Genomic DNA, 15,082 nt, shown 5'->3' with positions numbered 1-15,082 from the left:
TCCCAAATCTTCATTGTATGGCTCATCAACTTTATCCCTCTGTAGTTGTTACAACTCTGTGCATCACCCTTTTTATAAATTGGCACCAGAACACTTTTACTGGACCCAGTCAGGAAATACCCACATTTATTACTAAAAGCATTTTAGCATTTTAACCCTTTGAGCTTGACTTTTACATGTCGATTATCTCAGATCAACGCTCTACCTATCTGCTCCTGACTGTTAAACTTTCGCGACTCAAACAAAATCTGCCCACGCCCGACCTAGCCTCAAACTTATACTCAAGGTACTCACCTGCCCTCGATGATGGTAATGACGTCATTGACTTGGATCAGCAATTTGTCAGCTTCAGAAAAGTCCTGCAGGGCACACATGTCTGTGGCCATTGTCTGAAATACAGCAACAAAACAAGTCTTAGTGAAGTGTCTACATATTTCGTTTAATTATACACTCGGTGATTTCTTGTTTCCCGTGCCGTACCGGTCCACCAACCGGACCTTGAGACGCCTCTCAAGCAGCAAGAGATCGTTCGCTATTAACCAGTACGTTTTCTTTCCACCTACCTCGAGTAAGAACTCTCTGAGGGCGACAAACGTAGGTCTATCTTCTGGTTTCTGAGCCCAACACTGTGACATGACATTATAGACGTCCTGTGGACAGTCCTCAGGCTTCGGGAGTCGTTCGCCCTCCTTATCTAGCTTGTGTAGAATCTGGAAAAGAAAAAAAAAAACCCAATGTGTACTCAACACTATTTGTTCATTTTCGTCAATTCTCATTAATGTTCTCGTATATATATTTACCTGGCTTCCATTAAGACCCACCCAAGGTTCCTGACCTTGTGTGAACATCTCCCAGAGTGTGACTCCAAACATCCATGTATCTGTAGCATGGGAGAAGGTTCTGGTCTTCAGACTCTCTGGAGCACACCTAAAAATAAAAACTAAGTAATGCTTTTACCAGCGAGATTTCTCTGTGTAAAGTTTTCTACCAGGACATTTTTAACAAACAAAAATCATCCAAAGGTGTGTAAAGTTTTCTACCAGGACATTTTCACAAACAAAAATCATTTTGTTTTTCAATCCACCCACCATGCAAAAGGGACCTTGCGGTGCTCCTGCATAACGTAGTGCTCATGATTGTTGGGCAGCGCCCTCATCAGGCCAAAGTCACCAATCTTCACTGTCTGAGCTGATGCCAAAAGAATATTCCTGAAAAAAAAAAAAAACATGGCCATGTATTTTATGTTTTACATAGTAACTATGAAAATAAAACCAAATACTGAAAGGTCAAAGAACTTTTTTTTCCTACACATTTGATGTCTATAAAACAAACCTATTTAGCCAAAAACCAGGACCACCCTGCACAGTATGATGTCGAATGAGTCATTTTTTTTTTTTTCTGAGTGCCAACTGGCCATAATGGTCTGCGAATGTTTGGGTGGAGCACAAAAGGAGGTGGATACATACATTTTTAAAAAATATCAGTAAAAAATAGCCCCTAAAAGGCAATACTAACTTCTGGTTCGGCCGTCCTAAAAAGTCATCAGTGGGGAGCACTTTTTTACCTGGCAGCTAAGTCTCGGTGAATGAACCTCCTCTGCTCCAGGTAGGCCATACCGCAGGCCACCTGTACGGCATACTGGCAAAGGGTATGGATCAACACTGGACCCTGAGGGTGAACACGTCGGAGCCGACACAGCAGCGATCCCAGGGGAGCCAACTCTGTCACCTTCAGGACACGGAGAGAGATGAAGGGGATCAAATAAAATTGTCATATTTAAAATATGGATAAAAAAAAAAAGGGAAATAGACACTAACAGAAATTTAAATATGTATAAGTGTATGCTAGTAATGCAACTAATGCATTTTTTTAATTGATACATTTAGTTCAGGAAAAACTCAAGAAACATCAAGCAGAGACTACTGGGTTTGATTTCCAGAGAAACCACATATTTGGCGCCACCCAGTGGCAGCCTGTTGTAGTGTGGGAACATTAAATCAAATTATTATTAAATACATGGGTGGCTCAAAGCCTCCATCGATCACTCATGGCAGGCATGGGCAAACTAAGGCCCGGGGGCCGGATGCGGCCCATTCAGCTTTCTAATCCGGCCTGCCGAACTTTTCCAAAATATATTATTTATTTATATAGTTGGCATTGTGATTACACTTCTGCCTTTTCCCTGCAATACCTACGTTTCCCCAATAGATGGTGGAGAAAAAAATAATTTTTGTTTAAGCCTTTATGCATGACTTTTACATGCAATTGCAATCTGTCAAATTTTAGGACAATTGTGAGGACAACGCCTAAGCTAAGTGGATGAGTTTCTGCGTGTCCACTACCATCTTCATCGGGTGTGTGAGCACCACACCGTAGAGACGAATGAGGTTCTGGTGGTCCAGGGAGTGCATAGCGTTGACCTCACAGATGAAGTCTTCCAGAGCATCAGGTTGGCTGAGGACATCAGTCTTCAGACACTTGACGGCTACATTTACCTGTAAAAATAGGGTTATTTAATATAATACAACTTTTTAATTTAAGCTACATTTTTTTTGTAGAAACTCAAATACATATACCATATACCAGTCATTACTAATGGCGAACAAAAAAAATATTTTTCTAAGGTTAACATTTTCTTTCAAAATGAATTTCTTCTGGACATACATCTTGGGAGCCGGACACTTAAGTAAAATGAGTTAAAAAACCAATTTTTGTGCATGATTATTTTTTGATGTTTACTTTGGAATCCAGTCACATGCCTGATTGGACGGTTCATTCTAAGGTCAACATTTTCTTTCAAAATTAATTTCTTCTGGACAGACATCTTGGGGGCCGGACACTTAAGTTAAGTAAAGATTGGACGGTTCGGCGACCGGCATCAAATATTTACCTCTATCTGTTTTCAGATTATCGTATTTTCAGGACTATAAGTCACTCCGGTGTATGAGTGCTCTCTAGTGGCTGTCAGTGTGAAAAAAACGTACATTTTCAGTGGTACACGGGTAGAAAATGCTGGTACACAATCCTACAATGCCCTCTAGTGGTTGTCCATGTGAAAACAATGAACATGTGAATTTATATATATTAATTTACACAAGCCTACAGTGCCCTCTTGTGGTTGTCCGTGTGAAAACAATGAACAAATTTGAAATTATATATTTTAAAAGTGTGACTTATAGTCCAGAAAATACAGTATTTATAGCTATGGTAAATTTTGACATTAAACAATAATGAGTGATTTGTCACGTTTTGCAGTCGTATTTCTAATCAATGGACCATGATAACACTTCAGGTTAATCTTAGCACAAAACTAAAAAAGAGCAACAATAATTTGATGTACCATTCAATGTAGTCATGAATCATTTTTTTTAAATACCAGTTAAGAAACTTGGATTTAGATAAGAACAGTTCTCACCACTCTCCCTGCTGGTGTCAACCACTCTCCTCTCTTGACAACTCCAAACGATCCGTCCCCCAGCTTCTCAAAGAGCGTCAAGTCCTTTTCCAGGATGAGGCAAGTCAGAGCCTGCTGCTGTCCTTCACTACCCGTCTGAGGGGACAAGACTGCATCTCCCAGGGAGAGGGGCGGTGTTGGGGAAAGTTTTCGAAAAGAGGAGGCTAGCTGTCCCTGCTGAGGGAAATCTCCTCCATCTAGACGCTTAGCACTGAACACCTGGAGAAGAAGGGTAGATATGATTCGATTATTTTTCTCGCTTTTTTTCTAAGGGATAAGTGCATTCTCACAGCACAGTAACATACATCCTCATTTATGAGCATTCACACACTGCTGGCTGAGCCAAAAATAATCATTTTAAATTCACTGTCCAAGTCGCGAAGAAGCACAATTGTGTTTCCGTCAATGTTAGCGAATAGCTAGCTAGCTAGATAGATAAATAGACAGACAGACAGATAGATAAATAAACTTGATTTGGCTCGACTTTACACTGTGGTATCTGCTATCTGCAGATGTCTGGAGGTTTTGTACTCTGGAAACACTAGACCATTGAGTGTGGGTGTGTACAGAAAAAAAATACCAGATGCTCGTTTAAAAGACTGAAACTTTAACAGCTGCTCTTTTTATGATTTTATGAGATTTCCAAATTTTTTTTTTTTACATTCTCTACCTTAAACTAATCCACACAATGTCTGAATTGTACTGACAGACAAAGCACAGGCAACAACGTGCAGACTGGAAATAAGATTGGAAATAAATTCACGGCAGTCTGCTTAAATGACATATCAATTACTGACAACGATTACACCAACAAATCAGCGTAAGTTTAAGTGTCATTCAGAGAGTTTTGATTCATTTACTGCAGTTAAGTATAAAAATGTCCAAATTAAAAAAAATTTTTTTTGTTTTGATTCATTTACTGCAGTTAAGTATTAAAATGTCCAAATTAAAAATTTTTTTAAAAAAAATTAAAGAGCCAAGTACTGTGGACACTATGGACACGATGCTGTGAAAACAGACGGCAAAGCGTCTCAATCATAGGCTTCTCAAAATGAAGTTCTTGTTTGTTGAGCAAAAACATATTGACACAAAGCATAATGAACAAAGGTCAGTATTCAGACGTGTATTCAGAGGGGGGAGGAAGTTGAGTAAAACCAAATAGGTTTCACTGTGTGTTTCACACACTGTGCCAAACATATTTGACTTGCCAGATATAAACAGTAGTCGAGGGTGTGCGGTTTCACATTCGCACTGGACCAGACATGACATAATCTGCAGACCATTTTAAAAACACCACCTCAGTGGTCACTATGTGGTAAGTGGGTTTCAAATAGGAGCCTCTAAATTCTCTACTCACACAAACACACACACACACACAAGTGTGTGTTTGTTTTAGTTTTCTACGGGTTGCGTCATGCGCGTAAGAAACTTCACTCGCCGGTAAGCCGCAGTTCCGTGAAGACATCGCGGTCCAAATCTGTGTCACCAGCTCTTGTGACTTGACCCGTGTTTATGTGTTTACTGGTGTCTTAATGCGGACGTGCTGCTCAGCCTCATGCGAGCGGGTTCTCTCCGAGCGAATGTTTCACACATCTGTCAGAAACACTGACAGACTTCGCGCAGCAAACAAAGGAATCACATGGGCCTGTATCCTCTTCTGCCCGTCGCCCGAGAATGTCTCGGTTAAACCAGACAATGACACCAGACTGAGGACTTTAAATGACAGAGAGCTGCTCTGTCATTTGTCATTTAAAAATAAACTGTATTACTGTATCTGCATCTATCTGCAATTTCAATTTTAGGACAATTGTGGCCCGTGAGTCAAAAAGTTAGCCCACGCCTGTGCTAGCCTCACTCAGTAAGTAAGTAAGTCTTAGCCTGTAGCTGGTATTGTAGCCTGATTAATATTGTTAAGGGGAAAGACTTCACTGAAGTTTTGAAAGAAACTCTTAACCTGTCAAGATGCACAGTAACGACTTCAATACGCCAACTCTACAAAGCTAAACTTTGAGTTACACTTCTGCATGTTTTTCTTGCTATTTTTCCACGTTAACAAATGACAAGTAGTTGCGAAACAGAAATACATATATTAGCTTGTCTTTCTGTTCCAGCAATACACATAAAAAAATATTTAGTCATATTTAACATTGTTTTATCGTCATTCATCTTCACCACGATTAAAAATGCTTAATTGCGATCCATGGCTAAAAATTATTGTTTGACAGCCGGAGCCTGTTACTTTATAGCCTACCTTGCTCATCCAGGACTTGCGTTTGCACATGGCTTTTCTTCCTTTCACTGCTTCCCACAGCCGTCTCCGTCCTTTAGAAGAAGACACAAAGAGTTAAATGTTGTGACAACATACCTTGTATTACAAAAAAGAAAAAAAAAATCAGCTTGTCGACTCATGTTTTAAGTCATTACTCTTAAATGTTGTGACAACATACCTTGTATCACAAAAAAAGAAAAAAAAAATCAGCTTGTTGACTCATGTTTTGAGTCATTGCTCTATCTAACTGGAAGAATACTTGAGGTGACAGATATAGCTATAATATATAGATATATTATATATAGCAAAATATATAATATATATATATAAAAATACAACAGATAAAGATAAAGGACATTTAAAAAAAAATAACCTCAATTAGAGAGATGGGGGTCAAACTAAAGGGAGCACAGATCAACATCCCTGTTGCAGCAATGTCTTACCAGGTCGACCCATGCCGATCTTCTCCAAGTCTTCATTCTTGACGTAATCAAAGTGGGACAGGCGGGTCACGTTGAGGTCGTCTCTGATCTTCAGGAAGTACTGCTGCAACTGCACTTCCATCAGCAGCTCCATCAGCCATTCTGTTCCCTCCTCACACTGCATGCTACTGCCCAGTTTCTGCAGGTGACAAGAACACACACAGAAAACAATTACTAATGCGTACTTACTCTTGATTATTTAGTCAAGCTTTGTTTCAAAGAAATTGCCAGACCAGAGGTTCCCAAAGTGGGGAGCGCGCTATCTGGGGCGGGCGCAGTGCTACTGTTGCGGGGACGCGGATGGAGTTAATGAATAAAACGTAACGCAGCATATTGTCCAATGTCGTAAGTGCTTAACAAGAGACTGGCAAAAAAACAAACTGGTTGAAGGCGGTGAAAAAGTATTGTAAAGGTGGCCATTATTTGGAATTCTCCCTCTCGTTTTTGCTGTTGGCCGTTCGATCTGCTCGAAGCAACAGTAGCACCGTCCGCCACAAAATCTCACTCCTGCCAACTGACCAAAGTTGGCATTGCTAGCATAAAATGATAAAAGATTATGGTGCGTAAAAACAGTTACATTTAAAATGTTTGAAATAAACAAGTCGGAAAACAAAAAAATGTTTGCCCCTTTTTTTTAAGGTTGGGGGCCCAGCAAAAGAGGTTTGGGAACCACTGATGTAGACAGAGACAACTAGGCAGCAGACCAAATTTTACAACTGTTTTCACATAACATCAAATACGATCGGTAGATCAGAAGCACAAGGTTTTTTTGGCAGCGGAAACAAAAGCTTTCTTTCTGCAGACACATTTCAGGCACAGGAGGGTAAAAAAAAAAAAAAGATGTGAAAAATGGTCGACTCCCAAACATTCTGAGCAGAAAATATATATAGCCGTACTTAACCGAGCCAGACCATTAATCTTCTTATCAAAACACAGCCTTTCAGCTTCACATATCATCCATCCACCACTGTCCTACCTTTTGTAACCAGCTAAAATGAATTACACCTCACAAAAAAATATTAGCAATTTGTAAGTCAAACTATCAAAAAAAAAAAACAAATACTAATTATCCCTTTTTAAAACTCTTTAAATCTGCTCTCACAAGGGAATTCGAGGCATCTGCGCGAACCTAAATCCACACGAAATTGCTCAAGCTCCACATCTGTTGATCTTGGCAGGACGTGGACGTTCTGGGGGGGCATTGGGTCAGTTCACTCAGGGGTAATTGGACAGCGAATGAAGAACTTCCTGTGCTGGCAGAAGCAACGTTACGAGGGCCAGAGGAAAATGTCACAGGGGTCGAATCTTGCTCTCTGCGGCAAAAATCTTTGGTGGGCTTGATTAGAGGGCACTTCCTATGAGGAGTTTTTTTTTTAACGGAAGGCAAGAAATAGAGAATGCGAGGGCCAATTGTTGGAGATTGTATTTTCAGAACGAGTCCCAAGAGGGTGAATTCTGTTACCCTAGTACAAAGCCAAATAATGGTGGAGTAATAATAGTTTTGCCTCTTTGAACGGACAGGTTAAACATTCTTTAGTGTCAGACAAATATCTCATCTCCGATTAAAGGACGCAAGGAGTACAGATAACCCGAGGTAACACAGTAAGCTAGTAAATGCCTTGTTCTAGGATTAGGTACAGCAGCAGTCATTTGAATCCATTGCCATATTTTGCATTTCGCTGCATCATGCCTGACCGTTATCCCCCTCCGAAAGACGACACCACACAGTCTGTGTGGCTGGTTTGATACAGTATGTGCTCGGCTCTCCTTCCACGCGGCATGCTTATTTGAGCCGCAGTTCAGGTTAAGTACAGTTCACATCTTGAGTTTCTCCCCCCCGTCGTTGACATTTGGATATATATTTTGGTAGAAATCCTGAAAAACATGTCCGAGTGTTGGTCCACTGAACCTCTAAAACCGCGGCTTCCGAATTTGATCTTCTCTAGAAGTCAACAAGTAAGTGTTACTTCACCGGATGGTGCCAAAGACGCAACTCGGCTTCCTGTCGGGCGTTTCTCCACAACACTGTCATAAATGAGATACGAGGGTCAAAACAAAGCTCCTCTGGACCAAATTACTTCTCGGTCAGTTACTGAGAAATAGACATTAACTGAAATGGTTACATTTTTTTAAAAAAAAGCTAAATTAATGGTATTTTGCGTTTGTAAAGAATAAACGTATATACCATGTGTACCATTAGACCACATGACAGTATTGTGATCTGAGAAGATGATGAAAAATGCAAAAGCCTTTAAACAGCCCCTGGACTAGAAGTTACAGGAATGGGCTTGCGTCAGAAGATTATTGTATATATCCGACAGGACTGTGACGTGTGTGTGTGTGTGTGTGTGTGTGAGAAACACAAACCCCCTACTACATAAGCTCTGTATGGTATAGTGAAGAAATATTTAGAATAGCAAATGAAGACTCTTCTTCCTCCGGGCAAAGAAGCTAGGAACGCATTTTATTGACGCTCACCGAACTCAACAAGAATAACAACTTCATCGATAAGGGCTATCGATCATGAACAGCAAAGGCCCACTGGGTAAAAGGTTATCAATAAACCCTGAATAGTATGATTTGTTGAACTGTATTATAAACCATCTACAACAGGGCTGTCAAACTCATTTTCACTAGGGGGCCTTGTTAGCAATACCGTTCCCCTTGAAGGGCCGGTTATAAGTGGAAGGCTGTAGAAATGTAACTACTCCATAGTAATAAAAATTTCTGAAATTGATTATTACTTATTCAAGTCACAAATATTATTCATTGTCATACAAAAAAAACTCTTAATTTACCAGGTTAACTACGCTGAATGGACTTTATTAAATTTTTTTTTTTTAAAGCTCCCCCAGGCCATACAAAATGACCCGGCGGGCCCCATTTGGCCCCCGGGCCTTAGGTTTAACATGTGATCTACGTGATCTTTATGGTTTTACTCAGTGACATTTTACTGACATTATCCCCATCAATTGAATGTATATATGTGCCGTGTGAGACATTCTTATAAGCTACGCCAAAAAGAGGGCAACTAGACGTGTAGGAGTTTAAAAAAAAAAACAACAACCTACTGAGAAATGCCACTGGCCTAAACTCATTCCTCATGGTACAAGAAAAAACACACACACACACACACACCATGTCCTGAATCTGTTCTGCTCTAACATCCTGTTACAATAACAACAATCCTCCAAGCGGACCCTGAGGGACTGCCTCTGTCCGCTTCAAGTATAAAGCGTCCAAAAATAATGTGCCGGGCGGTACAAATGGTATGTACAAAACATTTGGAGAAAACCCACATGATCCTTAACGCAGTAAACCGCAGCATTTAGCCCATCTACCAATGAGTAAATCTTATTTCGAAGCAGAGGAAAAACAAACAGCAAACAGCAGACTTACTTGGTACACATGAAAGTGTGCCAGGAATGGGAATGACTTTTTCAGCTTGTCAAAGCGCCGCATTCTGGATTTCTAGATGGTTGGATGGATTGTAAGTGTAAAAAAGAAAAAAAAAAAATATATATATATTTTTTTTTTTTCTGTGTGCACGTTTAAATGCCCAGAGCTGATTTTTAGTTCTCCAAAACATTACCAGAGCTACAGTGCTCCCAGTTGGACATTCCCAGTCTCTGAGGAAATTCTAAGAAGTGCACACATTCCTTGAATCCAGACTCAGAGCTGCAAACCCTGCAAAGAGGGGGAAGAAAAACTTCCTACGATTCTGTCCAGAGTTCTGCAACATTCCATGGCGGGGCACAATCCTTCTGTAAGCCCCTTTCTCACCATCGGCTCTCTCACAAAGTCAAGGCTCTCTCAGTAAAGCAAAATGAATTTACAGAGAACTCAGAGATGAAAAAAAGCCTGCCGGGTAATTGCAAATAACTGTGTATCGTAGCGTTAAAAATCTCTCAGTTATCCCAGACCTAGACATGTTTCCTCCGCCGAGAGCTGTGACCCAGTGATTTAAACTTGGGAGAACTTCACAAATAAGTCACTCCTCTTTTTGCCCCGGCTCCTTCTTCCTCTCCCCCCCCCTGTCTCTCGCGCCTGGGTCTTTTACTGTCTGACTCTGTCTTGCGCGTGCAGCTTCTGTCTGTTTGCGTTTCCATTTTTCATCAAGCGTGGGGCTAAAAATAGGTAAGCGTTCTCCCCAATTGAACAGCTTGACAGTTGGTCAGACAGCAGAGAGCGGGTGCCACAGAGAGTGGAGCGTCTCCGGTTTCCCATTTTAGATTACAAGATAAACAGTACGTCTGGCTGCTTTTAAAGAACAATAATATCCTTCGGGTCTACGTTGGTTGGTTTCGCTTCTCGTCTATACCCTCCAACCCTCTCTGTTGTGCCCTATTCCTAGAGGCTTCTGCAGGCAGCGAGACAGTTCATGTAGTGCAAAGCCGTGCGTGGTGCAGAGGACAGAGGCTTCATGGTATTCGGGGCCAGAGAAGCATTTGATCAAGGGCCAAAGGGTTACATTCAGCTGGAGGAAGGAGAGGTTGTTTCCTGTGATGCAACTCCCCCCAACACATACGGATAGGCACACACTTGAAGCACTGAATCGGTCAATGAAATACATACGTATAGGATCCAAATTAAATTACAACGTCATATTGGTATTTTGCATGCAATTTTGGTTTTACTAGAAACTCTAAGTAAAATTTTTTTTTTAAAAAAAAGCCTTGAAGTGAACTCAAACCAAAGCGACATACCAAACCAACAGAACCCTTCAACGCAGCACCACGTGTGGACCCTTTCTTTAATTAAAGTCAGAATGCTTCATGAAAATTCCCATATTCCCCATCACCTCTAGAAAGACATTCAAGTCGGAAGCAAAGGAGAGAAGACGGCAAGAAAGACATTCAAGTCGGAAGCAAAGGCAAAACATTTGAATCTACATCAAAACATTTGAATCTACATTGCGCCAAAACGGATGATATATTTTGATCGATTGTTGATCAATGAAAAGAGAGCGATGGCAAATGTCAAATACATGTTGTACAGTAACAGGTGATAAGGGGAGTATGCTATCACTTTGGGGCTCTGAAAATAGCCCGGTATAGTTTGTTTGGTCAGTAGGGTGGCAGACAGAGATAACATTTGTGAGATTTAAAAGGCAGGAAATAGAAGGCACAACCAAATATAGGAGAAAATGACTTGGCCAGGCCCAGTAAGAGGGAGAGCAGGAAGGAGTGAAAGAGGGAAGCTGCTAGAGGGGGAAAACAAAATAGCATGAGGGAGACTTCAGAGTTCTACAGAAATGCTAACCCTAACCCTAATCTGGCTGGAAAACCAAATCTTGCTTTACCAGCTGCCACCTTCACCGATGAAGCGATAACTAACACTAAGATCAAGGGCAACTTCACCAGCTGCCACCTTCACCGATGAAGCGATAAGGCAAGCAAAACTAACACTAAGATCAAGGGCAGCTTCACCGGTTACTTTATTCGTCACATTTGTTAGTTAACACGGGGCATACTGTACATACCGGACATACTGTAAGTATCAGGTGTCTGTTTATTTACTCTACACATGGTCTTTACTACGAGGTAAATACCTGAAAAGAATTTATACGGTACAACAAAGCAGGTATCCGTATCTATCTATCTACCTTCCTATCTATCAATTACGACCTTCTACGACCTTCTACACATATTTGGACGATTTAAAAAAATGTCCGCTGAACATCGTGGTTATACATATTATACTAAACTACCCTTATTTATCCGCCTTGCCCAGATCCTCACTCTGACAGTAAGGCGACATCTGTAGGCCATAACGTCTGGCCTCCATCTCCTATCTCATCTCATCTCTCCTCTCCATCACGTACACACAGCTCATTCACATACCCATGCCGGGTTTTGTGACACAGTAGCTAATTGACCACAAACTGACATCGAATTAGAGAGTGACTGGTTGACGAGGTTGATGAAGAACAAAGCTCTGTGTGAGGTCTATCATCAGCACAAAGACACACAAATTAAGGCCCGATTCGGTAGCGTTACAAACCCAGGCATTCAGGATGTGAATGTATTCACATTATATACAGTAGCTGAGTGAATACAGAAGATCCAATCATCAGTGGTTTGGAGTATGCATGTAAAAAAATGAAGGAGTTGAGCGAAAGGTATAGAAAAATCAAAATGTCATGATGTCTCCAATTACAGCTATGTCAGCGACACGTGATGCCGATGCATGTGATGCGTCGATCCCATGTGATCGCAGATAAGAACCCGCTGCCTGCATTAGTTTCATTCTTTACTTAAATCCCCTCACCGACAGCGAGTCTACAGCCGAAGCGGAACATCCGTGTCCTCTTCAGTCAACCAAGCTTGTCCTTCATTTACAGAGATCAACAAAGGACAGAATAAGCGGGAGAAGTACTGTAAATGTTTTCCCCCCAACGCATCACGATTGGACGGGACTCTGCTAACTACACACACTGTAATCAGTCTGGTTGCCACTGCAGACAAGAGACTGATCAGATTAAGCATCCAGAAAGCAGGACAGCTGGCTTTAATCCTGCTTAACTCAGAGAAAACGAGAAAAGTCCCCATTCATGACATTAAAGCTGTGGCACAGATAAATACTTTTTTTTTTTTTTTAAATACCCCCTATGCAACGTCTATCATTATACACCAAGAGTGTGTACTGAGCAATTAGTAAACGCAGGAAATGCACAATTGTTTTTCAATTAAAATGCCATCTGCCTACATAGACAAAAAAAAAATCTAAAAAAAAAAAAGTTTCTCTCACTAACACCATGTTAGTCACTGTCCTCATTCAGAATATATTTGTCAATGACCTAGTTGTTGCATATTCAATAACTGAGTGCTGCTGTGTGCGCGGCTGGCTGGATGGGGAGGATGGTGGCAGCATGCAATTGTGCACGATTTGTTTGTGCGACTCCCTTTTCACCAAAGACAGAAGCTGAATTCAGACTATAGCAGTAAAAGCAAACATAGTTAGCAATTTCATCAAAAAAAAAAAAAAAAAAAATCATAATGGCACCGACACGATCGCAAACACGAAAAAATACGCAATGTAAAGCCGATTGACAGCTCAGAACCTGAACCAGGAGAACCTGATAACGTGTATATTTTTATCTGTACAAACCACTGTATGAGTTGCTGCCACCTAGTGGCTTGTTATCATTCATGCATTACAGAGGTGGTACACTTATGTCCATATGCACGCTATATTCCATTCAAAGCCCCTCAAGCCCCCCCCCAAAAAGGGCCAGCCCCACTTAATAAATAATAAAAATGTAATGCAAGTCAATGACCCCCTGTACAGTACTGAAACATAAAGGAAGCCAGTTGGTAATAAAAGTAAAAAAAAGAAGAGGTAGGAGACTCAGTGGTCTGGTAAATAAAATGTGAACACACCATAAATACCGCAAAAAATCAGGACCAATAAAGTTCCTGGTGACCAAATGTCTCTATCTTTTCAGCGTTGGCTCAAAGACGTGCAAATATTATTCCCTGCATAACTGTTATTCGCAATAACAAAATAAATCCGAAGTCGAAAAACAAAGGTATTTGTAACACGTTCCGTTCTCCTTTACACCAGCCCGTGACATTTGTACCAGCAGTTCTAATGTCGTCATGGCGTCAGCGAGAGTCGTACCTCTTCATCATCACCTGGCAGGCTTTGATAACAAGGCTCCGTGCTCTCCTGAAGCCTCTGGTACTCTGCCGTCTCTCCCATCCTTGGGCTGAGGTGTCTTTGAGGTGCTCAGATCGCTGCAGCTGCGGTTCTTATGCTGTCCCAGAGTAAAGCCGGGCACTTAAGTCGGACGCTCTGTCGTCCGGATTACTGTAGAAGACGACTCCACTAATCTGGGTGTCATTCACGGAGTTGTGTTGCTAGCTCCAGTGCGTTCTTCCAACAACTCCCACCTTCATTGTGCTTCTCGGAAAAGGGCCCAGTCAGCATATTCTTGAAAATGGCAAGACAATGAGTTCCTTATAACCACATCAACGAGTCTGTGTGGTAACAGAGTTTAAAGGAGAACTCCTCTGGCACCTGAATCCATCATTTTTGTGTTTTTTTTCCTTATCTCCAATTTCTTTCTGTGATGTTTCTTGTCCTTCCGGAAGGTGAGGAAATCCCTTGGTGGTGGTCCATGGCGCTGCTGCGGCCAGGGTCAGGTTCTATTTCCGTCCTTCCATACGATGGCGCACTAAAAGCTTCCACACTCAATAGTTGCGTCGCTTGATCGCTCTACATCGCCCACCCTCACCTCTGCTCTTCATCTCTGTCCTTCCCTCTCTGCTTCACTCTCTCTCTCTTTCTCCCTCATATCTCTCCGACCTTCTATTTCTGTACTTTTGGCATCGCTCCATTCAGTTTAACACCTCTCACTCACAAGAGTGAGTTACAGCAATGAGATCCAGCTTATTTTTTCGAGCTCCATTTGTCTTCTTTTCTTTATTTCTCCCACAAATCAGAAAGATCAAAAGATATCCCGGTACAGATTTAGCTGGCTACAACTCGCTCCCTTTTTCTCTCCTTTTCCCTTCTTTACCCTGCTTTCTGTGATCCTCCTAGAGCCAACATTGTTGCCCCACTTGAACGGTTCGGTGATTGATCGCCTCCTTTATCCCCGTGGCTGTTCAACCCATCCCCTATCCGCCTCTCATTGTGCAGCGGTCACAGCGTTCCAGTCAGAAGTAGTCTCGATTGTAGCGGCCAATGACATCAATGGGCAACGTTGGGGGGGTGGAGAGGGAAGGGCAAGAGGCGTAGGAGAGCTCTTATGAGGGACAAAAACACACAGTCACGCTGCCATATGTGATCACCTCATTACAGCAAAGGGTATACTGACCATCTGCCTATGAGCTAAAAGGACATGATCCAAAAACAGAAGAAAAAAAGTCA

The 15,082-nt window shown here is 41.5% G+C and overlaps 1 protein-coding gene across 1 annotated transcript in view; it reads right to left on the bottom strand.

The window, feature by feature from the left end:
- The window catches only part of tnk2b (tyrosine kinase, non-receptor, 2b), a 26,111-nt gene extending 11,029 nt beyond the window's left edge, over positions 1–15,082 (bottom strand). The window contains 10 exon segments of the mRNA XM_025066060.1: positions 295–389; positions 564–710; positions 801–927; positions 1,089–1,208; positions 1,565–1,728; positions 2,343–2,495; positions 3,416–3,673; positions 5,706–5,776; positions 6,167–6,344; positions 13,829–15,082. Coding sequence (XP_024921828.1) covers positions 295–389; positions 564–710; positions 801–927; positions 1,089–1,208; positions 1,565–1,728; positions 2,343–2,495; positions 3,416–3,673; positions 5,706–5,776; positions 6,167–6,344; positions 13,829–13,909 — 1,394 coding nt within the window. The 5' untranslated portion in view covers positions 13,910–15,082.

This window comes from Cynoglossus semilaevis, chromosome 20 (assembly GCF_000523025.1).
Source record: "Cynoglossus semilaevis isolate Cse_v1.0 chromosome 20, Cse_v1.0, whole genome shotgun sequence".
NCBI lineage: Eukaryota > Metazoa > Chordata > Actinopteri > Pleuronectiformes > Cynoglossidae > Cynoglossus > Cynoglossus semilaevis.
The sequence above is the reverse complement of the archived record's forward strand: the minus strand, read 5'-3'. Positions and strand labels throughout refer to the sequence as shown.